The 27623-nt window shown below is 38.0% G+C and overlaps 1 protein-coding gene and 1 long non-coding RNA gene across 4 annotated transcripts in view; one reads left to right on the top strand and one right to left on the bottom strand.

Annotated features, from left to right (window-relative positions):
- CDH20 (cadherin 20) overlaps window positions 1–27623 on the top strand; it is a 199456-nt gene that overhangs the window by 151470 nt on the left and 20363 nt on the right. For all 3 annotated transcript variants that reach the window (XM_070630223.1, XM_070630224.1, XM_070630225.1), the window contains 5 exons: window positions 392–511; window positions 2979–3146; window positions 10284–10471; window positions 19072–19325; window positions 25631–25767. In XM_070630223.1, coding sequence (XP_070486324.1) covers window positions 392–511; window positions 2979–3146; window positions 10284–10471; window positions 19072–19325; window positions 25631–25767 — 867 coding nt within the window. The remainder of the gene's footprint in view (window positions 1–391; window positions 512–2978; window positions 3147–10283; window positions 10472–19071; window positions 19326–25630; window positions 25768–27623) is intronic.
- Window positions 1–27623, bottom strand: part of LOC103559667 (uncharacterized) — an 86409-nt gene that overhangs the window by 39527 nt on the left and 19259 nt on the right. The gene's annotated exons all lie outside the window — the stretch shown is intronic.

Raw genomic sequence — 27623 nt, forward strand, 5'->3', positions numbered from 1 at the left:
ACATTGGAATCAGCCACAGTAAAAGATAATAGTAATAATAAGCCTAGTATGGTTATTCAGTTCTGATTCTTAAAAGTAAAACAAAAGATAGATGATAGATAAATGATCTATCACTCATGTTTGATTCATAAGCGAGAAGCATTTTAGTATGATCCAAAGGGTAATGAAAAGCCCAAAGGCTGTGTTGTCTTTACTGGTTATTAAGAACTTAAAACACAAGTAGTTCCCATTACAGAGGTACAAGAGAGTTGTTATGGAAGTTTGACCTAGAAAGGGGACCCTCCCAAGAAAGCAAACATAATATCTGCAAATGCTCTAAGATTGCCCATTCAGGATTGCATCCAGCCTTTAGCAATTCAACTTGAACAGGCTTCCTCCATCTCTTCCTCAGGGACCTCTGTTATCCAGGTGACAGCCACAGATGCTGATGATCCAACCTACGGCAACAGTGCCCGGGTCGTGTACAGCATTCTCCAGGGCCAACCATATTTTTCTGTGGACTCCAAAACAGGTATTTGATGCAACAGTCAAGTCAGAAGTGTTTGCTTTATTCCTTAATAATTTATAACTGCTACTTATGACAGACCCAACTCTCCTTTTCAAGGACTCTCCAGGGAGAGTATTAACCAGAGGTGATTGTTATAAGCTTTAGGATTAAGAGAGCAAACCAGCACTGCCCTGGTGGGCAAGAGCAGCACCATGTATAGGCAGTGTACAGGGTCTGACTGGAGAGGCCAGAAGGCCTGCCTCCACAAAAGTACCTCCTCACCAGCCTTCAAAATGTCCTCTGGTTGTACTTATCCCCAGGGATTAAGGTCTTTTATCACTCCAAGAAGACCTGAGAAGATTGACACATTAACCTGGACTCACAATAGAACTGGAATCATTGATTCTGAAACTGGAAAGAGCCTTAGGGGAGTCATCCAGTCCCTCACCATTCACTTAATGGATAAGGAAACTGGGACTTGAGACCTAACAAGTGCATCTAGTTGTAGATAAGTCCCCTGATGTGTGGTCTGATGTTCTTTCCCCTGAACCACCCTGTACTAAGCAGAGAATGAGGCTAGAATGAACGGGTGCTGGGACAGACAGGTTTTGAGGAGGGAGGAAACAGCACAGAGCACGGGATGTGGCCCCCAAAACAGACAGGTGCTGAGTGGGAGGCTCTAACTGGGAGGACAGCATAGAGACCCAGATGGGTAAGGGAGCAGTGTGGCAGAAAAGGGCAAACCAACAGAAGTTTGGTTTTGGTTTTTTGTTTGTTTTATTTTGTCTCAATTTTACTAGCAAGCTTTAACTACAGAATATGCATGTTTTATCTATGAAGAAGTCCCTTTAATACTTTTGAGTTGGGCAGAGTGATAATTATATCATTATTATCTTGCATTGTGTCAGGCTTTCTCTGTTTCCACAAACAATACCATATTTGAGCCTGCCAATAATCTTGTGAACTCATGAAATATATGGAAGTAGTTATTCCAGTTTTACATACAGGAAAACTGGAAACCTAAGAGTAATTAACAGAGAACTTGAGTAAAGAAATTTACAGGCACAGAGTTAAAGTCAATGGTGAACACTCAAAGTCACCTCTAGTTGAAAGAGGAAAAATATATTTCTTACTAGCAATCTAATAGAACTTTTTTCCGGAAGTCCTAAGGGGAACCAGGCATTTAGAAAATTATATCATAAAAGTAGAAAGGGAGGGAGTGCATATTAGTAGGAGGAAAGAAAAAAGATTGAAGTTAGGGACTTCCATAAAACAGTAACTTTAACAATTCTACAAATGGGGAGAGGGAGAGTGAGGGGGTGCCCACAGGCAGGAAAAATATAGACAGGAAGAGGGCAACATGTCCTTTATATCCTCAGAGGAAACTTACATTATTTTGACAGTTCCCAGGAGGCATCTTTAGTGTTAAGGTCAAAAACACATGAAAAGATAGTTATTGCTGTGCCCATAGGGCATTTAAAAAAGAAAATGCTGCATATTTCACTTCAGAATGTTGTTACTACAGTGCAATATATACATTATAGGAGTAAACTGGGGACAGATCTGAGGCTCCCAATCCCTTCCCTTTGCATACCAAAGGTCTATTTAGCCAAGGGTCACGTTGTAAATTTACAGTAAACAAGCCTTTATTCTTTGCCTAGAGCGTATAGAAGTCAACTTTTCTAAGTGGAAGGGGTAAAAGAGCGATAAAACATTACTGCACATCCTTGGCAGGATCAAAACAACACATTTCACTGGGTTTTGATTTAGACCCCTCTTCTTAAATGAAACCGTATCAGCACTCGGCGATGCTGCTACTTATTGTCTGGGGAACTCCATCCCTTATCGTCTTAAAAACAAACAACTCACAGAGCATCTTTCATGTCCTAGCTCACAGAATTCAGTGAAGCACGGAGGTAAGCAGAACATAACAAAACAGAATGAATATATAACAAAAGGAAAATCAAATCAGAATTCAACCATGCTAACAGGTATTGGGGAAGCTGGAAAGAGTAGACTAGGAGTGAGTTGCCTAAAGAAGAGTCATTTGCACCACAAGAGCTCTAGGGGCTGAAGAAAGAAAGAGCTGCAGGAGAATTATCTAAAATCATAGCTTTGCAGACATGTGAGGCTTTGTTTTCTGGACCCAAAGCCCCAGTTTTCTTTGGTGAGACAGAGCAGCCTGAAATTGCCTGGGACTCTAGATTCCCCAAGTCTGTTAGAGAGCCATTGCTGCCACCTCCCGTTCTCTCTTGGTAATGTTGCCAGAGGAAACTGTCCCTCTAAGCTCTTCCTGCTGGAATAGGAATTATTCACCATTTGTTTAAGCACTTTTTTGAAGCTGGGATTCTGACCTCAAGTTTAATAGACCACAGGTGACTTGCATCTCAACTCTAGACATTAACAATGCACAAGGGGGAAACCTAGAAACCAATCTTAAAAACTGGCTTTGTGGTTTGTCTTTAAAATCAAAGTCATTTCTATCCTGCAGGTGTAATTAGGACAGCACTCATGAACATGGACCGAGAAGCCAAAGAATACTACGAAGTGATTATCCAAGCCAAGGACATGGGAGGGCAGCTTGGAGGCTTAGCTGGGACCACAACAGTCAACATCACCCTCTCAGATGTCAATGATAACCCACCCCGCTTTCCCCAGAGTAAGTACCTAACAGAGATCTGATCACAGGCCAGAGGGATGCAGCTGTTACAGAGGTGAAAGAGAAAGGCCAGTCTGAATTCCTCTTTAAGTTCAACGATTCCTGGATTCCTTTCCTACATTTATCATGCTATTCCCACATAACCATTTCTCTCCTGGGTCCCAACATCCCATAGCATTAAACCAGTGTTTCTCACTTTTTTCATTATCACCTCCCTACTGGGCCCTTTTAGACTTTTTTCTCTTGAACCCCATGCCCTGCACCCCACCCCCATAAGATTAAATACTAAAGAATAAGATTTTCTTGGGTGGGGTTGAACTTTAGAGAGCCACAAACTATTGTAATATTTAAGATTTTTCACCTCTGCCAGCCACAAGAACTAATTTCTGTCCCCTAAGGAGTGATATTGCCCCTGTTGAGAATGCACTCAGGGACATTAAGCCAAAACTGTAGGTGAATATAGTGACCCATCTGACCACTTTAACCAATCAATTCACAAGCAGGTACCGAGCATCTGCTTGTAAGGGAACCAGGCATGAGGGACACAAGATACTTGAAACCCAGTCCTTGCCCCTGTGAAGCTTAAAATCCATTTGGGGAGTACATATTCTATACTCATAAGAAGTAAACCAAGAAGCAACACTGGCTGTACCACTTGGTGAGTGCAGAATGAAGCCTTCCAACTAAGATGAATGAAGGCTTCATAGAAGGAGGAGACTTCAACACAGGATTGAAGAATATAAAGGATTTCAATAGGCAGAAAGGAAAACAATCCAGAAGGGAAGCCGTTCATCCATTCAAAAAGTATTTGTTTCAAGTATCATTCTAGATATGAGATATAGAGCAATGTACAAAACAAATGCAATCTCTGCTCTCCTAGAGCTCATTTGAGTAGAAACCTGAATGTAAGAAAAAATAAATGTATATAAAGACCTGAAAATAAAGTTGCAAAAGCAATTTTATGTTCAAAGACCCCTAAAATGGGTAACACCAATGGACAGATCATCCAGACAGAAAATCAACAAGGAAATTATAGAATTAAATGAAAAATTAGATCAGATGGACCTAATAGATATATATAGGACACTTCATCCAAAAACAGCAGGTTACACATTCTTCTCAAGCGCGCATGGAACATTCTCAAGGATAGACCATATCTTGGGAAACAAAGCCAGCATCAATAAGTTCAAGAGGGTTGAAATAATATCAAGCATCTTTTCTGATCATAAGGCTATGAAACTAGAAATCAACTACAAGAATAAAGCTGGGAAAGGGCCAAAAATGTGGAGACTAAACAACATGCTACTGAACAAACAATGGATTATTGAAGAAATTAAAGAAGAAATCAAATATTATCTGGAGACAAATGAAAATGAAAACACACCGTACCAAATGATTTGGGACACAGCAAAGGCAGTCCTAAGAGGGAATTTCATTGCAATACAGGCTCACCTCAATAAGCAAGAAAAATCTGACATAAACAACTTCAAATGACACCTAACGGAATTAGGAAAAGAAGAACAAATAAAGCCCAAAGTCAGTAGAAGGAGGGAAATAATAAAAATTAGAGCAGAAATAAATGATATTGAATCAAAAAAAGACAGTAGAAAGGATCAATGAAACAAAGAGTTGGTTCTTCGAAAAAATTAACAAAATCGACAAACCTTTAGCCAGACTCACTAAAAAGAAAAGAGAGAAGTCTCAAATAAATAAAATTAGAAACGAGACAGGAGAAATCACAACACATACCGAAGAAATACAAAGGATCATAAGAAAATACTATGAAAAACTATATGCCAACAAATAGAACAACCTAGAAGAAATAGATAAATTCCTAGACTCATACAACCTACACAAACTAAATCAGGAAGAAAGAGAACCTGAATAGACCAATCACAAGTAAAGAAATAGAAACAGTAATCAAAAACCTCCCCAAAAATAAGAGCCCAGGACCAGACGGCTTCTCTGGAGAATTCTACCAAACATTCAAAGAGGATTTAATACCTATCCTTCTCAAACTATTCCAGAAAATAGAGGAAGATGGAGCACTCCCTAATACATTCTATGAAGCCAACATCACCCTGATCCCCAAACCGGACAAGGACAACACAAAGAAGGAAAACTACGGGCCAATATCACTGATGAACATAGATGCAAAAATCCTCAACAAAATTTTGGCAAACCGAATACAGGAATATATCAAAAAGATTATACACCATGATCAAGTGGGATTTATACCAGGGACACAGGGATGGTTCAACATCCACAAGTCAATCAATGTGATTCACTACATTAACAAAACGAGAAACAAAAACCACATGATCATCTGAATAGATGCAGACAAAGCATTTGACAAGATCCAACATCCATTTATGATAAAAATCCTCAATAAAATAGGTATAGAAGGAAAGTATCTCAACATAATAAAGGCCATATATGACAAACCCACAGCCAACATCATACTCAACGGACAAAAACTGAAACCCATCCCTCTCAGAACAGGAACAAGACAAGGGTGCCCACTTTCACCACTCTTATTCAACATAGTACTGGAGGTTTTGGCCAGAGCAATTTGGCAGGAAAAAGAAATAAAAGGAATCCAAATAGGCAACAAAGAAGTAAAACTCTCGCAGTTTGCAGACGACATGATCTTATATATAGAAAACCCCAAAGAATCCATAGAAAAACTATTAGAAACAATCAACAACTACAGCAAAGCTGCAGGGTACAAAATCAACATACATAAATCCGTAGCATTTCTATATGCTAACAATGAACTAACCGAAAAAGATTAGAACTCATCCCATTCACGATTGCAACAAAAAGAAGAAAATACCTTGGGGTAAATTTAACCAAGGAAGTGAAAGATCTATACAACAAAAACTACAAGACCTTCTTGAAAGAAACTGACGACAACATAAAGAGATGGAAAGACATTTCATGCACATGCATTGGAAGAATAAACATAGTTAAAATGTCCATACTATCTAAAGCAATCTACAGATTCAATGCTATCCCAATCAGAATTCCAATGTCATTCTTTACAGAAATTGAACAAAGAATCCTAAAATTCATATGGGGCAACAAAGGACCCCGAATTGCTAAAGCAATCCTGAGAAAGAAGAACAAAGCTGGAGGCATCACAATCCCTGACTTCAAAACATACTACAAAGCTACAGTAATCAAAACAGCATGGTACTGGTACAAAGACAGATGCACAGATCAATGGAACAGAATTGAAAGCCCAGAAATAAAACCACACATCTATGGACAGCTAATCTTTGACAAAGGAGCTGAGGGCCTACAATGGAGGAAAGAAAGTCTCTTCAACAAATGGTGCTGGGAAAACTGGACAGCCACATGTAAAAGAATGAAAATCAACCATTCTTTTTCACCATTTACTAAAATAAACTCAAAATGGATCAAAGACCTAAAGATTAGGCCTGAAACAATAAGTCTTCTAGAAGAGAATATCAGCAGTACACTCTTTGACATCAGCTTCAAAAGAATCTTTTCGGACACCATAACCCCTCACAAGAGGGAAACAATAGAAAGAATAAACAAATGGGACTTCATCAGACTAAAGAGCATCTTCAAGGCAAGGGAAAACAGGATTGAAACAAAAAAACAGCCCACTAATTGGGAAAAAATATTCACAAGTTATTTATCCGACAAAGGGTTAATCTCCATAATATACAAAGAACTCACACAACTCAACAATAAAAAGTCAAACAACCCAATTACAAAATGGGCAGGGGACATGAACAGACATTTCTCCAAAGAAGATATACGGATGGCCAATAGGCACATGAAAAGATGCTCATCATCACTAATCATCAGGGAAATGCAAATCAAAACTACACTAAGATATCACCTTACACCTGTTAGAATGGCAAAAATATCCAAAAACAAGAGTGACAAATGTTGGAGAGGCTGTGGAGAAAAGGGAACCCTCATACACTGTTGGTGGGAATGCAAACTGGTACAGCCACTATGGAAAACAGTATGGAGATTCCTCAAAAAGTTAAGAATAGAAATACCTTATGACCCAGCCATCCCACTACTGGGCATCTATCCTAAGAACCTGAAATCAGCAATTCCAAAAGTTCCATGCACCCCTATGTTCATCGCAGCATTATTCACAATAGCGAAGTCATGGAACCAACCTAAGTGCCCAGCAACTGATGACTGGATAAAGAAGATGTGGTATATATATCTATATATATCTATATATATATATAGATATAGATATAGATATACACACGCACACACACAATGGAATACTACTCAGCCATCAAAAAGGACAAAGTCGTCCCATTCACAACAACATGGATAGACCTTGAGGGTATTATGTTGAGTGAAATAAGCCAGACAGAGAAAGACGAACTCTGTATGACTCCACTCACAGGTGGTAGTTAACATATGGACAAAGAGAACTGATCGGTGGTTGCCAGGGGAAAGGGGGGTGGGGGGAGGGCACTAGGGGTGAAGTGGTGTACCTACAACATGACTAATAATGATGTACAACTGTAATTTCACAAGGATGTTAACTTACATAACCTTAATAAAAAAATAAAATAAAAAATAAAATAAAATAAAAATTTTTTTTAAAAAAAAGACCCCTAAAATGGAGAACTGCTCTTTAGTGTTTCAAATGTGTTATATTTCTAATGGAAGTCATTGAAAAGTTTTTGAGCAGGAGAAAGACATACAGAAAGGCTAATGTAATAGCCATGTACAGGATGGATTGGCAGATGGGGAGACTAGAAGCAGGGGAGTTTGTTAGGAGGTGTTTAGAGTGGTCTAGATTTGAACTGATAAAGACTTAAGGAGGAGGCAGAAGGACAGGAGTGGGACAAATAAGAAAACATGGCTTTCTGCCTCTTGATTTCTTGACTAAGGAACAAGGCAGAGGGTGGAGTCAAAGATGACAATGATGTTTAACATCTAGGCTACAGGGAGAAGAATTGTACTACTGATAGAAACAGAGGATGCACAATGGAACTAGTGGCAGGGAAGGAGAAAGATAAATTCATATTTGAATATGAAGTGACAGCAGGACAATCAGATTGAATGTCCTTAAGGAAGGTAGAAATACAGAGCTATGACTGTGAAATGGAGTCCAGGAAGGGAGACGTGAATTAGAGAGGCAGATGCCTAAAGAGAGCAGTTGGAGAAAGAGTAGCAGACACAATTCCAGGTGAAAGACTTAACCAGGAAAATCAAGTTTAAAAAAAAAAAAACTAACTAAAAACAGAGACTTAAAAAAACTAAACTAAAAGTCAGGCTATTGGCTGAATTAGCTAAATTTTGACTCAGCCAGACCAAGTGAGGCATCTATTGTATCTACGTAAATACAGGGAGAGCTCAAAATATTACTTGCAAATGTTATACCCAAAGACCCCATGAGATTTCATGAATCAAAAAGGCAAGATACTAGATAAGTATTTCACAAGTGGTGCAAGCAAGTAGGTTACTAAGTCAATTGGTTCTACAGTACAGAATAGTTAGTGTGTCATGGAATGGTTTGTCAAATGCCATATAGATTGGTTTCTTATTGCTTTGCTGACCCTGTGGGTTCCATCTTTATAACTTCATGAATGGCTCACGTTGCACACACTATAGACTATAGATTTTTGAACATCCTACCCTGGATAAACTCTTCTGCATTACTAATCTTCTTATTCCTCATTGTAGAATTCCATTTTTCTTCTTTTTCAAAAATATTATCGTAACTGATGATGGAGTGTTGACAAATGACACACACCTACTATTTTATATTGAACAAGCTCAGTCACCTTTAATTGAACCAACTATAATGGAATATCAAGATCTCAGGCTATTTATTTCTAATATAATACATCATGTGTAGAAATTTTATGTATATGTTTGTTTAAACACAGAACACATAGCTTTCCTGGTGTGGGGAAAATTGCAGGCAGATACTTGTTTGTTTTTCCCAAAAGTTCTGTAATAGCAAAGTCTAATTCATCAACAACTTTGGGAAAAGAATGGAAAGAGATCTGAAATCCAAGCGCCTGCCAGCTTAGTACAGACATTACTGATTTCCTGGCTCATATTTGCAAAGAATAGGCATTATTTTTTCTCCTGTGCAAGGCAGAGCGCTGTGAGCTGGCTGGGTGCTGTCAGCCTCCCCAGATCTTTGTGAAATTCGAGCCCTCATAACCCAGGCTTCCCTGCAGCTTGCAATGCATATTAGAATAAAAGAGACCATGTACATATTGAAAATGTGATTGTATGATTTTCTTTGTTATTTATTCAGTCACATTATGATTGACAAAATAATGAAGAATGTCAGAGTTGAGCCCCAGAGAAGGTAAGTTAGTGAAGATACAACTCTGCAGAGATGAAAACGAACTAAATTTAACTGCGAATTCAGGATACCAAATTGAAAAGAACATTACCAGCTCTGAGCCTCTTACATATGTGAGAACTTTTGGGGTGTTCTATTCTGCAACAAGAGAATAAGAAGCATCAGAAGAGTGTCTATGAAGGGGCCGCCAGTGGGCAGACCCAGGTGAAAGGACACTTTGAAGGACAATACATGGCGCGGGTGGAACTTGCTCTCTGCAGCTGTTCCTCCCTGATAGATCACTGGTCGCCATTCAGTTTGGGCAGCTGGTTGTAGGGATGGACACTCAGTACACTAGCCAGACCAGGAAGGAAAATGAGGGCATTTGAAATGTGGATAGAATAAATACGTACTTTGTGATGACAGTGTGTGTTTGTCTTTCTGAGAAGGAAATAACATTTGAGGAAACAGTTCATTTGGGCAAATAGTTCATTAGGAAGGACTGAAAGATTGGAAAGTAAGGTACTTCCTACTACTTTGAAGATAGATTCACTGAGATGAGAAATATTTTTGCTTTTTTTCCTGTCCTACTCTTAGGATTATGGTCAAGCTATTTTGGCCCCTCCTTATCAAACATTCACACAGGCTATGACCTAATACCCTTTGCTCAGTTTGGATCTGTTTTTCATCTGTAAAATTCAAGTTTTAATTGCTGAAACAAGAGAGAGATGTTTTGCCCAGAATGCCTGGTATGATGTGATACTGACGAGGCATTTCTTATCGTGACAGATCACAAGAATGCATGTTCTGACCTCTCTTTACAGAACACTATCAGATGAGTGTGTTAGAATCGGCTCCCGTTAGCTCCACTGTGGGGAGAGTGTTTGCCAAGGACTTGGATGAAGGAATTAATGCAGAGATGAAGTACACTATTGTGGACGGAGATGGCGCAGATGCCTTTGACATTAACACAGATCCCAATTTCCAAGTCGGCATCATAACTGTGAAGAAGGTAATCCAACTCCTTTTTCCAAATCATTTTAATGGAGGCTTTGAATGTACCTGAGGTGTTAGTAAGGGTTGTTATACTATCGGTATGTGTTGCTTCAAATCCTCTGATAAACACTCTTTCCTATTATTAAGGAAATAAATCTCTTACTCATTTTGCTTACATGTAAACACTGGCTGTCATTGTTTTACAAAAAGGGTACCAGATCACAATAAAGATATATTCTAAATATACCATTTCTCCTAGCTCACTAATTAGCCACTTAAAGAACTATTGAAGTTTAATTGCCTAATAATGGTAATGACTTGATCAACATTTACACTTGAATAAAACCCATTTTTTACCATAGTATACTGTAAATAACAATAAAGCAAGCTATAATATTATTTATGAATCAATAAAAACAAGCAGGGATTTTTTTAATTGCTAATTGAAGATCCACAGATGCTGATTAGACTTGAAAAAGCTTTATCAAACATAGCTGCTGAGGGATGTTATCACTTGAAACTCTATGGCCTCATGATAAGTTACCAAGTTTTCTGAATGTAAGTTATCAATTCTGTGGCATAAAGCACATATGGATATATCCGCTGGAAGATAAAACTTTTTAGAAAATTGAACTTTTAACATCCTAATAACTACGTATCTGATGAAATACATTAATTCAAAAACTCATTGAAGATGATTTAATCTTACTTCTCCTCTATTTTTTTGTGGAGGGGAGATTTGCCTTGAGCTAATGTCTGTTGCCAATCTTCGTCTCTTTTTCTTCCCCTCCCCGAAGCCCCAGTACATAGTTGTACATTCTAGTTGTATGTCCTTCTAGTTCTTCTATCTGAGCCACCGCCACAGCATGACTATTGACACATGAGTGGTGTGGTCCTGTGCCCAGGAACCAAACCTGGGCTGCAAAGAGCAGCACACTGAACTTTAACCGCTAAGCCATCAGGGCTGGCTCTTCTCCTCTATTTTAAATACATTTTAAAACCCAAGATATCTTAAACTATTTGTTCAACAAACATTTATTTGATGGCTACCTATGTGTCAGGTACTGTTCTAGGCATTTAATGTAGAGAGTAAATAAAACCACCAAAACTCTCTGCCTTCATGGGGCTTACATTCTAGGGAGGGGAAGAAGACAATCAAAATAGCAAGTCAATAAAGTAGTATATTAGAAGGTGATAAGTGCTATGGGGGGAGGAATGCAATAGAACAAACATGAAATCAGAAGAGCCAACACAACTTCACATTTAAATTGGATGATTAGGATTGGCCTCACAGAAAGTGACATTTATGCAAAGACTTAAAGTGGGCAGAGTCACAGCACAGAGTGGGGCATGTTGACAGTGCACAACCCTAGGAGGTGCCCTACAAATGACTCTCAGTGAAAACTGTACACAGGAGTCCTGGAGATGAGGGATTGGGCATGGAGATATTGAAGAAAGTGTTCCAGGCAAAGGGATGGCCAATGCAAAGGCCCTGAGGTGGTACTCTGCCTGGTTTGTTTCAAGAACAGTAAGGGGGTTTATAAGGCTGAGTGGAGAGGGAGACTGGTAGGAGAGTAGGTTAGAAAGGTAACAAGGGGGCCAGATTGTGTAGGACCTTGGAGGCTGATGTAAGGAATTTGGGGATTAAAGTGGGGAAGAACTGGAGGACTTCAACAGATGTGACATGACTGCACTTTCATTATAAAATAATTACTCTGTAAGCTCTGTTGAGAAAAGACCACAAAGGGGCAAGGATGGAAACAAGGAGGCCAGCTGAGAGGCTATTGCAATAATCCAGGTAAGAGATGATGGTGACTCGGCCTAGGGTAGTGGGAATGGAGATCGTGAGAAGTGGTCAGAATCTGGATATATTTTGAAAATAGAGCCAACAAGATTTCCTAATAGATTGAGTAAGGATACCAAAGAAAGAGAGGAGTCAACTGAGCAATAAGAATCAAGTTGGCGTTAACTGAGATGGCGAAGTCTGCAAGCAGAACAGGTGGCAGGAAGTGGCAAATATTGGGATTCAATTCTGAACATGCTATATTTGCAATGTCTATCAGACACCCAAATAGAGATGTGTAGTAGATGTTGGTTATAGGAGTCTGGAGTCTGGAGAAAAGTTCTGGGCTGGAAATACAAATGTGGGAGTCAAAACCATACAGATGGTACTTAAAACAAATAAAAGAGAATGATATTTCAAGGCTAAGCATAGATGGAGAAGACGACAGTGAAGTGAGCCCTGTGGCTCCTCAACATGAAGCACTCAGGGAGGAGAGCAAGGACAAGTCCTAGACTGACAGAGAGAGACCAGGGAGGCAGGAGGGAAATCAAGGGAGTGTGGTGTCCTGGAAGACATGAAGAAGCTGTTTCCAACAGAAGGGAATGATCACCTGGGACAAACACTGCTGAAGGTCAGATAAGAACAGTGAAAATTAACCAGAGACTTTAGGAACATGGAGGTCATTGATGACCTTGACAAATAGCAACAGTCATAACTTAGAATGTGGCACAAGGTGTTTAATAATACCTTATTCTATGTTGTTTCATAGAATTGAATCAACACTGCTTTAGAAGAGAAGAGTTCACATTTTGTCCTTTATTTATGTAAGGTGCAATCAAATACACTAAAAGAACACATTTATCCAGCATTCCACCAACTAGAAATCTTTATAAGCAGCACACAATGACCTCAAAACAATGCAAAATGCTGAGATTAACTTTGGAATCATCACATAAATCTGGATGTAATTTAAATATTGCCATTTCTTATTTTATTTTCATTCTCTAAGAATTAATAACACATGCTAGAATTATAAAAGGTGACTAGAAATAATAATGCCAATTTGGTGTATGACATAGGTTTAAGAACATTCACCTATTGTGTGGCAAGCCTCAAGTTAATAATAATATGTTGCTTACCATGACTGGTACCTGTAAACAAGGTAAAATGTCAAAGTTTTGGATAATTATTGTTTCTTTAATGAAAAAATTCTCTTTAAAAAATTAAGCAGGGGGCCGGCCCCATGGTTGAACAGTTAAGTTCGTGTGCTCCGCTTCAGCGGCCCAGGGTTTTGCTGGTTCAGATCCCAGGCGCAGACATGGCACTGCTCATCAGGCAGTGCTGAGGCAGCGTCCCACATAGCACAACTAGAGGCACTCACAACTAGAATATACAGCCATATACCAGGGGGCTTTGGGGAGAAGAAGAAAAGAAAAAGAAGAAGAAGATTAGCAACAGTTGTTAGCTCAGGTGCCAATCTTTAAAAGAAAAAAAAATAAGCAATCAGAAAAAGAGCTTTTGAGATTCTCAATATACTTTAAATTTTATTTGACTCTTACAATAATATATAAGGTAATTCGAACCATAAAACAATATTAATTTGTCAAATTATTAGAACATAGCTTAGACCTTATTAAAAGCCATTCATTTAAAAAACATTAACTATTACAATTTTGTATCTGAAAGGAGTCTCAAAACGTCTTTTCCCTAGCTCCATCACCTGGAAAAAAGATTAAACCTCATACGACAGAACACTCTTTCATTGTCATTACTAAAACTATATCCACGTTTAATCAAAACATTTATCAATTTTGCCAAGGTCATTTGGATTTCTCTTCTGAACTTATGAGGTGCCAGAAAATGGGATTAAGAAAGAGGTCAATAAGTTGGGTAGATGGACAAGTCAAATATAATAAATACTTGGAGGCTATCGACTGCTCAGTCTATACCTTTGGAACAACATTCACTCAAATGCCTGATCCCCACCCATCTTCCTACTTTGTCATTAATAATGTCATATAAAACTGCAACAAAAGTTCTGCTTTTGATTTATTTCCCTAAAGTCTATTATTTGTCTAAAAAGCACATACTTTTTCAAGAAGAGAAATTAAGTCAAATTGATAGAATTGGGTCTTCATAAAACTACACTGATTACTATCCAGTACCTTGGGTCTTTTTGGCTTTTAAGTAATCAATCAATTGACTTTCAGTCTCTTAACTTAAATGCTTGAAAGATAACTTGAAATATATAATTTTCAAAATGTTCTTTATTCTATATGAGCATGATGTTATGCCATTCTCCAGTCTTCAGGGTGTCTTCCATCTTCCAGCATACAAGAAGTAATTGTTTTGAGTCCATTCTCCTCTTAGGCAGGCCACAAAAATCAAAACTTCCCTATTTCATCAAATCTAAGATGTCATGAATTGTAAATCTCATCGTTTTATATACCACTTAAAAAAAACTCTTGCCAACTTAAATGATACAATGCTTTCTTATTCCTTAATTTATAGTTATTGAAAAAGCTCTTGTAGACACAGACATATTTGCTTCACTAATATCAGATTTACTCCCTGCTGTTGTTTCCATTTCAATGTCAAGCCATAAGAGAATTTTTGAAGAAATTTTAGATGGCAATAAAGTTATTCACATGTACTACCAACAATGTGCAGAACTCAACTGAAGTACAACAGGAACAGCTTTGACCAGGTTTGGCTTGCACAAACAGTGACAACTACATCCCATCTCCTGTTGGGCCTACAGCAATTGTACAGCACCATCAGTTGGAGAAACAACTCTATTTCCAAAACGTCAAAATATGAAAAAATGTACACCTTAGAATCATTGAAATAAGGTAACATAAAATCTACACATATTTTCACTCAACCAGTACTTAATACTCACATTGGAAAAGTTTTTTGCACTCTTCAATGTAACAACATTTTTTGCTGCTTTTTTCGTTTTAGGCACTCACTGGGCACTGGGGCCAAATAAAAATCTGACCAAGTCATAGCCTTTGCCTCTGAGTCTGGTGAAAGGGACTAACATGGAAAGAAATATTTCTAATACAAAATAAGAAGAGCCATAACGGAAGCAAGACAAAGTGCTAGGGGAGCAAAGGAGGGAATAATTAATTCTGCTGAGGGAGCTGCATGATCGTTTTGTGCCAAAATTTTCATGACTCAATTTCCAAGGATATGATGGCTTTCCATTTTTGCATGCACCAACTCTAGGAAATTTTTTGAATTTGGAACTTGGCTTCTCAGATATTACTACACTTTGATTTACTATTATAAATACGGAAATAAACAATTCTTTGGAGTTAAAGAAATAAAGTACAAAAACTTTTCAAGAGAAAAGTTAAACATATATCAATTGTGGGCAATTTAAAGCTTAGGGTATTTAGGGCAATGTTTTCTTTCAATTCTTAAATAACAAAATTATTTGAGTGAGGGAGACAATCATCTTAAATAATGTAATAATCACTAGGTAACTTATTTAAAATAAATTTTAACAATAATTAAAAACTCACTCTAGTCTCTTCACCAGATGGTGCTGAAACAATTGGATATCCATATGCCAAAAAAAGAACCTTGATGCATACCTCATGAAAACAAACTCCAAATGGATAATATACCCAAATGTAGAAAACTAAAACTATAAAATTTCTAGAAGAAAACACAGGAGAAAATATTTGTGACCCTGATTAGGCAAAGATTCCTGAGATATGACACCAAAATCCCAATCTACAAAAGAAAAAGTGGTAAGACTTCGTCAAAATTAAGAGTTTCTTCTCTTGAAAAGCCAATGTTAAGAGAATGAAAAAAGAAATCACAGATTGGGAGAAAATATTTGCAAATCACCTGTCTGATAAAGGACTTGAATTTAGAATACATAAAGAACACTTCAAGAAGACATGTAAAGATATATATAGATTTATAATGATGCTCAATATCATTAGGCATTCGGGAAATATAAATCAAAACCACAATGAGATACTACTTCATACCCACTAAGATGGATAAGATCAGAAAAACTAACAAAACCAAATAATGACAAGGGTGTGGAGCAACTAGAACTTTCATACATTCCTGGTGGAGATGCAAAATGGTGCAGCCACTTTGAAAATTGGTTTGGAAGTTTCTTATAAAGTTAAAAATGCACTTACCATACAATCCTGTAATCCCACTCCTAGGTATTAACCCAAGTGAAATGAAAACCTATGTTCATACAAAAACCTCTGTGCAAATGTTCATAGTGGCTTTATCCATAACCCTCAGAAATTGGAAACAACTCAATGGTACCTCTAGCGGAGAATAGATAAATAAACTGTGCTACATTCATATAATGGACTATTACTTGGCAATTGAAAGGGACAAACTACTCATTCACACAATGGCATGGATGCATCATGCTAAATGAAAGCAACCAGACTCAAAAGACCACATACTGAATGACTGCATTTATATGACATTTTTGCAATAGGGATAGAACCAAAGATCAGTGGTTGCCAAAGGGAGAGGAGGTGACGACAAAGGGGCACAGGGCAGGGGGTATTGGGGATGATGGAACTGTTCTATATCTTGATTACCATGGTAGACACACGGCTGTATACATTTGTCAAAACCTGGAAAACTTTTGGGGCTGGCCCCGTGGCCGAGTGGTTAAGTTCGCACGCTCCGCTGCAAGCGGCCCAGTGTTTCATTGGTTCAAATCCTGGGCGTGGACATGGCACTGCTCATCAGACCACGCTGAGGCAGCGTCCCACATGCCACAACTAGAAGGACCCACAACGAAGAATATACAACTATGTACTGGGGGGCTTTGGGGAGAAAAAGGAAAAAATAAAATCTTTAAAAAAAAAAAAAAAAACCTGGAAAACTTTACACTAAAAAGGATGAATTTTAATATATGTAAATTACACCTTAATTTACAAAAACAAGTACCAAGGGCGGGCCCAATAGCTGAGTGGTTAAGTTCACGCGCTCCACGTCAGCAGCTCAGGGTTTCACCAGTTCAGATCCTGGGTGCAGACCTAGCACCACTCATCAGGCCACGCTGAGGCAGTGTCCCAAATAGCACAACCAGAAGGACCTACAACTAGAATATATAACTATGTACTGGGATTGCTTGGGGAGAAAAGGAAGAAAAATAAAACAAGTATCAAAAATCCTACCAGATTAGAATAATGACTTTAAATTAAGGGGAAAACAAATTTTGCCTAGCTCAAACCTAACATAAATAACCGTGTCCACTTAGGGTTACCCATATTTAAGGAAAGAATTTTCAAAGAATGCAATGTAATTTACCAGGAAAGATAAACATCTTGATTTAGAGAGCAAGTAAAAATAAAATAAATTGGTAGAACTATTCCTTCAAATATATTATAATCTGAGTGGCAGATTTCCCTGTTAATGAAAGCCTTGCCTTTTAACTACGAACTAGGCAGGCAGGCGGCCTGGTGGAAACGGTTGCTTGGTTTAAATGGGAATGGTTGACTCCATGAAACAAGTACAAGCTGCGGCTCTAAGTAAATGCAGAACAAGTAGTAACCAAACAACAGCAACAGAACAAACAAAAAATATTCCTATTAGAATTTGAAAATAAATATAGTTAAAGCAAATCTTACTGTTGTTTGTTTCTCAAAAGCAAACAAACAAAGGCTTAAATGGACATAAGCCTCTTTCTAACACAAAATGTGCTGATATTAGCATATTTTATGAAAAAAGCACAAGTGAATATTTAGCTAGAAAAATTTAAGTCATGGCCAAATTGACATATGACTTCTAAGCTTTAGTAACTGCTTTGCTATCCACTGTAATTATTTTACAGGACTGACTTTCCATGATTTTTTTCATTATTGATGATGTTTTGAGATAACTGTTGCTTAAAACATTTAAAGATTTTTGTCAGTTTTAAAAAAAAACATAAATGGATTACTCTGAAGAGATAGCATTCAGGTTCACTTTCTACCCTAAAGTGTTACATTAATTTTGACATACAACATCCTGAAGATAGGAACAGACCAAAAAAGGAACAACTAAAAAAATTATGTTATGACACGGAATTTTACTAGACGAAGTTAAAGTTTTGTGGATGAGCCCTGAATGAGGAATTTAAAAATCTAGAGCAGCATTTCTGCTCCGACACTACGTAACCATGGCAGCTTAGTCAGGTCTTCTCAGCTCTCTGGGTATCAGTTTCTTCAACTGTAAAATGAGGTCTTGGATTAGGTTTTTAAAAGATATTTTTAAAAGAGAGTATCTATAATAAACAAAATACACTAAATAAACTAAATATTGATCTGACACAGTGTTCTGAGAACCCTTGTAAGGTGCTTATGATAGTTTCTCGTGAAAAATCACTGTTGCCTTTATACTCAAGATTTTTTTTTTTTTAAGGAAGAAAACAGAAAAGCCTAGGCCTGAGTTGTAGGGACATTCTGAAACAGAACTTGAACTCTCTCTTAATTATCATGACGTCTTTTGAAATGAACAAGCATTTCTAAAGATAAGGTGACCATGCTGATTAAAAAGTAGATGTGTTAAAGTCAAGCTTACCCAGAGTACAGTGGCTTTCATAATCAGCTAACTAGCTTCGTTCACTATCTCTAAAGCATCTAGCATCTTCCTTACCTTCTTTACCCAACTTGAAACTGACATTAAGACCAAGAATTACAGAATAAAGGAAAAATTCCCCTTATTTTTCCCTTTGCCTCTTTTCATCCATTTTAATGAATTTGGGAATCTTCCCACCAGCCATCAATATTGGCCATCCTTTAGAACCTTGACATATATGTTCGTGGCTAATCAATTTTCTTGTCATTACTTTTCAGCCCCTGAGTTTTGAAAGCAAGAAAAGCTACACCTTAAAAGTGGAGGGAGCCAATCCTCACCTGGAGATGCGTTTTCTGAATCTGGGCCCATTTCAGGACACAACGACAGTGCACATCAGTGTGGAAGATGTGGATGAGCCCCCTGTATTTGAACCCGGCTTTTATTTTGTGGAGGTTCCTGAGGATGTGGCAATTGGAACGACCATACAGATCATTTCTGCCAAGGACCCGGATGTGACCAACAACTCAATCAGGTTTTTCCACAGATTTTGCCTTTTTTCTTATAACCTGGACTCTTCCCTTCCCTGGTATCTAATTTTCTAGCACTTTTTCCCTTTGCTTCTTCCACTTCTGGAGATTCTTCCCTTTCTTTTAAGTTCTTCCTGTTTAAAGAATATGGCCTTGTCATGTTATTTAGAAGTGAAATATCATTATGTCTACAACTCATAGTCAATTGGTTCCACAAAAAACACACACACACACACTTTAGTTCTTAATCGTGGCCCTACTGACATTTTGGGCTGGATAATTCTTTGCTGTGGGGGGCTGTCCTGTGCATTGCACAATGTTTAGCAGCATCTCTGGCCTCTACCTGCTAAATTCCAGTAGCACCCCCTGAGTTGTCACAACCTAAAATGTCCCCAGATATTGCCAAATGTCCCAGGATGGGGAAGGGGTAGGGGGACAAAATCATCCCTGGTTGAAAACCACCAATTCAGAAAAAGCACAGACATAGATAGAAAACAAAACGTTTAAAACCGTCAAATCTTAGTGGTGAATACAAAAGTCATCATTGCACTTTCTTTCAATTTTTATGAACCTTTGACTTTTTTACCTTAAAAAAATGGGAAAAGGGCCAGCCCTGTGGCGGAGTGGTTAAGTTCGGCATGCTCTGCTTCAGCAGCCCAGGTTCATGGGTTCAGATCTCAGGCACAGAACTACACCACTTGTCAGTCATGCTGTGGCAGCGACCCACATATAAAAGAGAGTAGGACTGGCTCAGATGTTAGCTCAAAGCTAATCTTCCTCAAGCAAAAGGAGGAAGATTGGCCACAGATGTTAGATCAGGGTGAATCTTCCTTAGCAAAAAAATAAAAGGAAAAAAATAACATATGCTATATATATTTCCATGTACTACAGAAAGAATACACATAGAAATTACTCCCCTTGTCCATGGCTTCCATGCCATGTAAACTGGCCAGATACGGCTTTCTAGTGAACCCACATATCAGTCTCTCCAAAATGTGTTTTGAACTTAAAGATTCCAACCAAGACGCTTCCCCCTCTAGGGAGAAAGGAGAGCTGCTCTTCCAGCCATGGCCATTTCCCATCAACTCTGGAACCAAAGTGCAAACAGCTGATGGACAGGTTGACACCTCAACCTTCCAGAGCAACTGCCAAGCCTCTGAAGCTTGACACAAAAGATCAGGATTCCAAGGCTGTTTGAGGCCATCTGTCACATTAATTGTTGAAAGCCACATGGTAGAATGGATCTGGGGCTTTAGTGCAGACAACACGTTTTAAACACACCCCAATTTATCAAATGCCTTTTCTGTCAGTAGACTACTTCCCTCACTTGGTGCTATTTTGTATTTAATGAAAATGTGCTTTTGTAGTTTAACGAGGACAGTTCTCTCCTGAGAATAACTATACTGGGGGAAATCCGCTTCCTCTAACAAATCAGCAAGCATTTAACACTTTCAGGCATTAAAATGGCTAAAATGATTTTGTTTGATTCTGATATTTGATTTTTAGAAGCCAACTAATCTTTCTCTTATGAATTATACCAACTTCATAGGAGTGATATTTCAACCTTAAGATTTTTAAATGTATAATAGGATGGGAAGAAGTTAGTGAAAATATATTATCCCCAAAACAACCACAACATAAATAAAACAGATTCTATTATAAATTTATGTTTTCAGAAGCCAAGAAAATATATATACACATATCTTCTGATCAATTAATCTATTCATATTGGAGAAGATACTGTAGGGAAAACTTTAGAGAATAACACTTTATGAGGGAAATGTTTGAAATAAAACAAGCACAAGCTTGAAAAAATCAGATCCCATTTCTAAAACAGTCAATCAGAATACCCAGTGGATAAATCCACAACTTCTTCCCAGATTCTGACTCTGGACTCCTACATGGTAAGCACTGGAAATATGCTCTGTTAGGAGTCACACTACTAAATGACAAGCAAAAGAGACTGAATGCAGTCAGGACACACACACATACCCTCCTAGAGTGTATGCACAGTATTCAGGACTAAAGTTGTTATCTCAAGACATACCTAGGAAGGAAAGAGAAATACCAGCAGGCCTGGATCCACTACTGGCAGGGAGCAAAATAAGGCACACAAAATGAAGGAATCTTGTCTGGCTAACAGAAAATGCTGCTGCAGATGATGAGCCACTGAAAAGCGTCAGTTGGCCGGCATGGCACAGCAGTCAGCATCAGGGAGGTACACAATGGAGTGCCTGTCTATTCCAATAGATCCCAGTCAGGAAGAACTCAAGAGGGAACAGGCCAGAGGCATAGACCAAGGTCCACTGGGCCTTATTCTGGGGCAGGACTCCAGGTCCTGGGAGAAAAATTGGCAAGAACAACGCAACAGCCACAGGCCTGGAGGTAACAAGACAAGCATTCAGGCACAGCGGGCAATGCAGATTTCCACTTTGCACAACTAGAGATAATTCTCCTTCTGCATTTCGGTCGCAAAGAAGGAGCAGAATTCATATCGCTAGATATAGGCTCCCTGGCTCTTTTTACTGTCCCATAGGAAAAAAGAATGGTCCCTGGAACCAGGCAGAACATCAGGGGTCCTGGACTCTCATAGGGAAAAGCATATAAAAGTCAACTCTCCAGCTATCATTTAAAAACCCATTTGGGAATTACTTTTCTGTTATCTTTCCCCAAATTGCTCATTTTATCCTTGTTTTTCCTACAAAAGTTATTTTCTTTTCAAAACAATTTGCATATTTATAGCTGCTTGGCTAATTCATCTTCTGCATTTTTATTACAAATAAATGAGATTTATATTCCTAAAAAGAAAACACCTATTTAAATCACCCAAAAATCAACATATCACCTAACGTTAAAATGTTATGGATAAAAGGCCATTTAACTTTTTAAAAAGATTATTAGGACTTTTAAAATCTCCTTTCTAGAAAGTTTATGGTGTGGTCAGGCATATAAGCTGGTCATCACGTTCTAGTAAATCCTAAAACTAAGTCTCCAAATTTAGTTATATACACATGAAAAATACACTGTTTGGATTTCCTAAATTTTTAATAAATGCTAGAGGAATTTCTGGCAAGGAAGAAACTGAACAATTTGGCAAATGAAATAGGCTTCTGCTGGTGTGGAAACAGCCTGCCCGCCTGGGCCATCCTGTGTGTGTGGATTTAGGAAGACTGCCCACAATGCCCTACCTCCAAATCTCTCCCAGATTCAGAGAACGTCCTCAGCCAAGCAAATAAGCAGGGAGCCCAATGCACACCAGCTACTGCTCACTGAAGGCAGTTTTGTAGTGTATGTTATGCCTATTCTGTCCATAGTCGGTGAGAATATTATGGTTAGAGAAAGGAAAACCACCTACATAATTCACTAGTGTGTCCCAATTTCCTCATTTTCCATCTGTATCTACACCTTTAATTTGTTCTCCCGCCTCCTGAAAATTGGCTCAGTGTCCCATTCAGAGTAATGAATGCTCTTATGGCCTCAATTCAGGCCCCCTTTGGGAAATTGGAAAGGGATTCCACTCGATGAGGGAGGCTTCTCTGAAGTGAGCTCGCAGTGTTTCCTCTCCGTGTCACCAGGCAGTACTGTCATGGGTTCTGTCAGTTAGTTATTTCTATCACTCCATCTCCCACACCATCTGTGACACTTGCTATGGCGTTGGAGGTTTGAATACAGAAAGCTGGTTCATCATAGGCTGCCTCTCCCCTCGGCATTATGCCTACAGCTTGGAGAGCAGCCATCAAGGTTATGGCCCCATGGGCCGAACGGCTGGCTTTCTCATGTGTGGGGAGCTGAAATAAAAAGCTGTCACGAGCCAATCAGTATTTTTTCCTAAGAGAAATTCAACTCATTTTTTTTTCTTTAAAGATTTTATTTTTTTCCTTTTTCTCCCCAAAGCCTCCCAGCACATAGTTGTATATTCTTCGTTGTGGGCCTTCTAGTTGTGGCATATGGGATGCTGCCTCAGCGTGGTTTGATGAGCAGTGCCATGTCCATGCCCAGGATTCAAACCAACGAAACACTGGGCCACCTGCAGCAGAGTGCACGAACTCGACCACTCGGCCACGGGGCCAGCCCTGACAAATTCAACTCTTAAAACAGCCAGTAAACATTAAAACTAAATCACTAATTATACCTAGAAAAAAAATGCTCGTTAATATTAAATGAACTTTGTAGGCATGTTTTTTATTAAAAAGTCAACTGTTTGCTAACATGGTTTAATTTATCTTCAAGAAGAATTTTAAACACTTTCATACATTCCATGTGCAGTAAGGCAGCTTGACCTGGTGGTTAGGAGCAAGAACCTGAAACCCAACTGCCTAGGCTTGATTCCCAGCTGTGCCACCTTAGGCAAGTGACTTAACCTCTCCATGCCTCGGTTGCCTCACCTATAAAATGGGGATTATAATGTCACCTACCTCAGAGGGTTATTGTGAGGATTAAATGAATGAATATATGTAAGGTGCATAGAGCAGTGCCTGGCTACAGTAAGTATTCACTAAATAGGGTCACAAAGAGAGGCATTAATTTGCTTCCTTAAATTTCCCAATTCTTGGAGAGTTAGAACTGAAATGATTCCAATTTCTTTAGCCCTTAGTGGTCACCTTTCCATTTAATTCCTAATTCTCTGAACAGCCACCCTGAATCTTTGCAGGAAAATATACATATTTGAAACAAAACATTTTACCAAATAATACATATACATGCATATACTCTATATATGTATTTATATATATTTGAAACAAAAGTTTTACCATCAATATTTACCCTTACTGCATGCAGTAGTCTGTAACGCATATATTCTTTCTATTTCATTTTCTTTCAACACTAGTCATAACTCACCATATTGATTTCACTAACCTGCAGTTTGAAAAACAATGTACTAGACTAAGGAAACTGCTTACTTCCATCAAAATGGCAATCTCCCAGTTTCAACAACTTTAAGATACAAACTGCAATTGCTGGCAATTTTAAATAGAATTTTGAATCCAATATATTACAGTAATTTATATGTGTGTATGTGTGTATGTTTCAAATCTTACCTCTGCAAATTATTAGCGGTGTAACTGTATGAAAGTGATTTAACTTCTCTCAATCTTAGTTTCCTTTTCTGCTGAGATAAGGCCTACCTCCTAGAGATGTTGTAAGAATCAAAAAAGAAGCTATAAAATGCCTGGTGTTGAATAAATGGCAGCTATTATAATTACTAGCCAGTATCAAGGACTACATAAGGTTCTCAAGGATAGTGCTCATATCAAAATCCCACATGGAGGGTTTTAAACATACAGATGTCTGAGCTTCCCTCCACACTTACTGAATCTTCCAAGATGGGGACCAGGTAAGATAACACAAAGGGTCAGATTGCCAAATCAGATTCAACAGGAAATATAGATCTTACCCAGGACCAAGGTAAATAATGACTAAAAGGATACAGACAACAGCAAAATATAAGCCAAGCACTCTTTCCCTGGAGAAGCCTGAAACTGTCAGGAGCAGGTGCCTGTAAATATCCTTCTTTCCCTGAGTAAGGATGCATACTGGTCCACATTGAACACGAAAGGTGTAAGCAACAGATGAAGTGCATTGCCTGAACTGAAGGAGCCACTTCGGTTATGGAACATCTGCTTTTATACCCCATTAATTACTTAGCTCACATGACATTTTCCAGCAAGTTACACCCCATAAATTCATAAATTCCAGGCTCATTTTCAATAAGCAACCTAGACAGACCTGGTCCACCCTGCTAAAAACATTTCATAGGTAAGGATCCCAGCTAGTAAATACCTGTATTGTGTTTGCTAGCAGGTCAGTCATTAGCATGTTTACAAAGGACCTGAAGCAAATCTTTCCTTCCCCATAGGCGATACAATTTACAGGGACTGGGACCACCGAACATACCTTTTCCAGTTCCAGTTTAGCATTTCAGAACTTACTTGAGTAAAATTTGCTCTGAACAAAGATATGTATGGGCTGATATTCACAGTGTCCTAAAAGCCTTAGGGCAGTTTTAAGCTTTAAATAGCTGAAATTGATCTTTATATAGCTTTAAACTGCCCTAAGACTTTGTTGCCGTGTTTTATTTCATTTTATGAAGTGGAAACTAAAGCAGTAATAGTTTGTTGTTGGTTTTTTGTTTGGGTTTTTTTGGGGGGGGCGGGGAGCTTGTTTTTGACATTTTAAGACAATAAATAAAGTCTTCCAAGTGTCCATAACTCAGAACTAGTCATGTTTCACATGGTATGCACTCAGTTCTCTCATGTAATGTGCTATAGCATGTCTATCCAAATAAAATGATGTATCTGTGTTTCTTCAGATATTCCATTGACAGAAGCAGTGACCCTGGAAGATTCTTCTATGTTGACATTACAACAGGTGCCCTAATGACCGCAAGACCCCTTGACCGGGAAGAGTTTGCCTGGCATAATATCACTGTCCTTGCTATGGAAATGAGTAAGTAACACAATAAATTGGTCTCCATATAGTGACAAAATATAGGCCTTGTAGAAAGTGGAACTTTATATAGCTCATTGGAACAGGAATTATATTCTTTCTGAGAAGAAATGGAAATTATGATTTATGTAAGTGAGTGGATACATTTAGTTCAAATACTTCTTGAGCATCTCCTGTATACCAAGTCCTGTGCTAAAGATAAAAACAAACAAAACATGCAAAAGCAGTAAAAAAAGAAAAAAAATAGCACCATTAAACCCAAGAGCTCAACTTCTATTGTCAAGGGACAATTCCTGAGAAATCTAAGAGGCTTTCAATCTTTAATAAGATTGGGAATGCAAAAATAGTATAAAATATTATTATTGGATGAAAGGAAGCATTTATGACATATCATCCACATATCACTTATCATATATCACATACATCCATACATCCATACAACAATTTGAGACATCTTACAATAAAAGGCAGACTTATTAACATAAACTTAAAAATAGAATGGAAAGTTAATAAAAACTAGATTAACATATTTATTATAAACTTAACAAAAATTAGATTATATACAACTACATTCAATTTTTTTTTTATAACACCTAGTGATGGTAAAGGTTCAGGGAAATGACAGACCCTAAGGTACTGGCAAAAGTATTTACAGCCATTCAGGAGGGCAATGTGGCAATTAATCTTTTGTATTAAGATTCTCCAAAATATTCATACTCTTTTTCTCAAGAATTCTAACAATTATCTTAAGGGAATAATCATAGATATCAACAAAGATTTATGTACTAAAACATCCACTGCAATGTTATTTTAAAATGGGGGGGAAATTGGAATTACTTACATGTCTAATTAATAGGAGTCTAAGTAAATTACAGTACAACCATACAGTAAAATGAGACTTTCATGTAGATATTAATACCCATGCTTTCAAGGTATATTTCAATGACACAGGATACTCTTGCCCTAAAATATTAAATTTCTGAATTCAACTTTGTTATTATGCTTAACTGCAATATGTGTGTGTGTGTGTGTGTGTGTGTGTGTGTGTTTGTGTACGTAGCTCCACATTTTTGGACACATGTATTATTACATATATCATTTAATAGGTATCTCTGGTAGTAGGACTGCAGATATTTATCCTCATGTTTTTCTGAAATTTTCATTATTCCTTCTATAAACAAGTACCACAGTTATAATAAAAAAAAATTTTAATATGTCAGCACTTTTGGTAACCAAGCAATAGAAATATTTAGGGAGAAAAACAGTACAACACAGATATTTTTGAGAAAGGAAAGGAAAAAAATGAAGCAGAAGAACAAGGCATTCTGAGATATAATAAAATTATTTACTAAGAATAATTTCTATGTCTTACAATTTCTATTTTGTCTTCTTGGGATGGTGACCAAAACTGAAAAAGACGGGAGGGGCACTACTGCAGCTGTGAAACTGTCTTTGTGTGGCAATGCCAAGCTAAAGACAGACCAAAAAGACGTATTTCCCCATGAGTGTCTATGAGAACTTCTCCTGCCCCAGCCAAAGATATGGATTTGGTGTGTGTTTGATCCTGTAATATCCCCTCAGTCCCTAAGCAGAAATAAATGTGCAGTGTTATCTGTATTCCCATGAATAACTCGAAATCTTCTGAAATATAATTCAAAGAACCGATTATTCCACAGGAAAAAAGCCAAGCAATGCCACACACATGGTATGCATCCGATTAGAAATGGGCTGTTTTCAAACCCAGAATATAGAAGTGACCTGTCTTTAATTCCAGAACCTGAAGTACGAGCCAAGTGAAAGATTCAAAACCTCTTTTTAAGATTCATTTTGTGACACCTGCTCCCCCTGGAGTCTTG

Source organism: Equus przewalskii, chromosome 7 (genome assembly GCF_037783145.1).
Source record: "Equus przewalskii isolate Varuska chromosome 7, EquPr2, whole genome shotgun sequence".
Taxonomy (NCBI): Eukaryota; Metazoa; Chordata; class Mammalia; order Perissodactyla; family Equidae; genus Equus; species Equus przewalskii.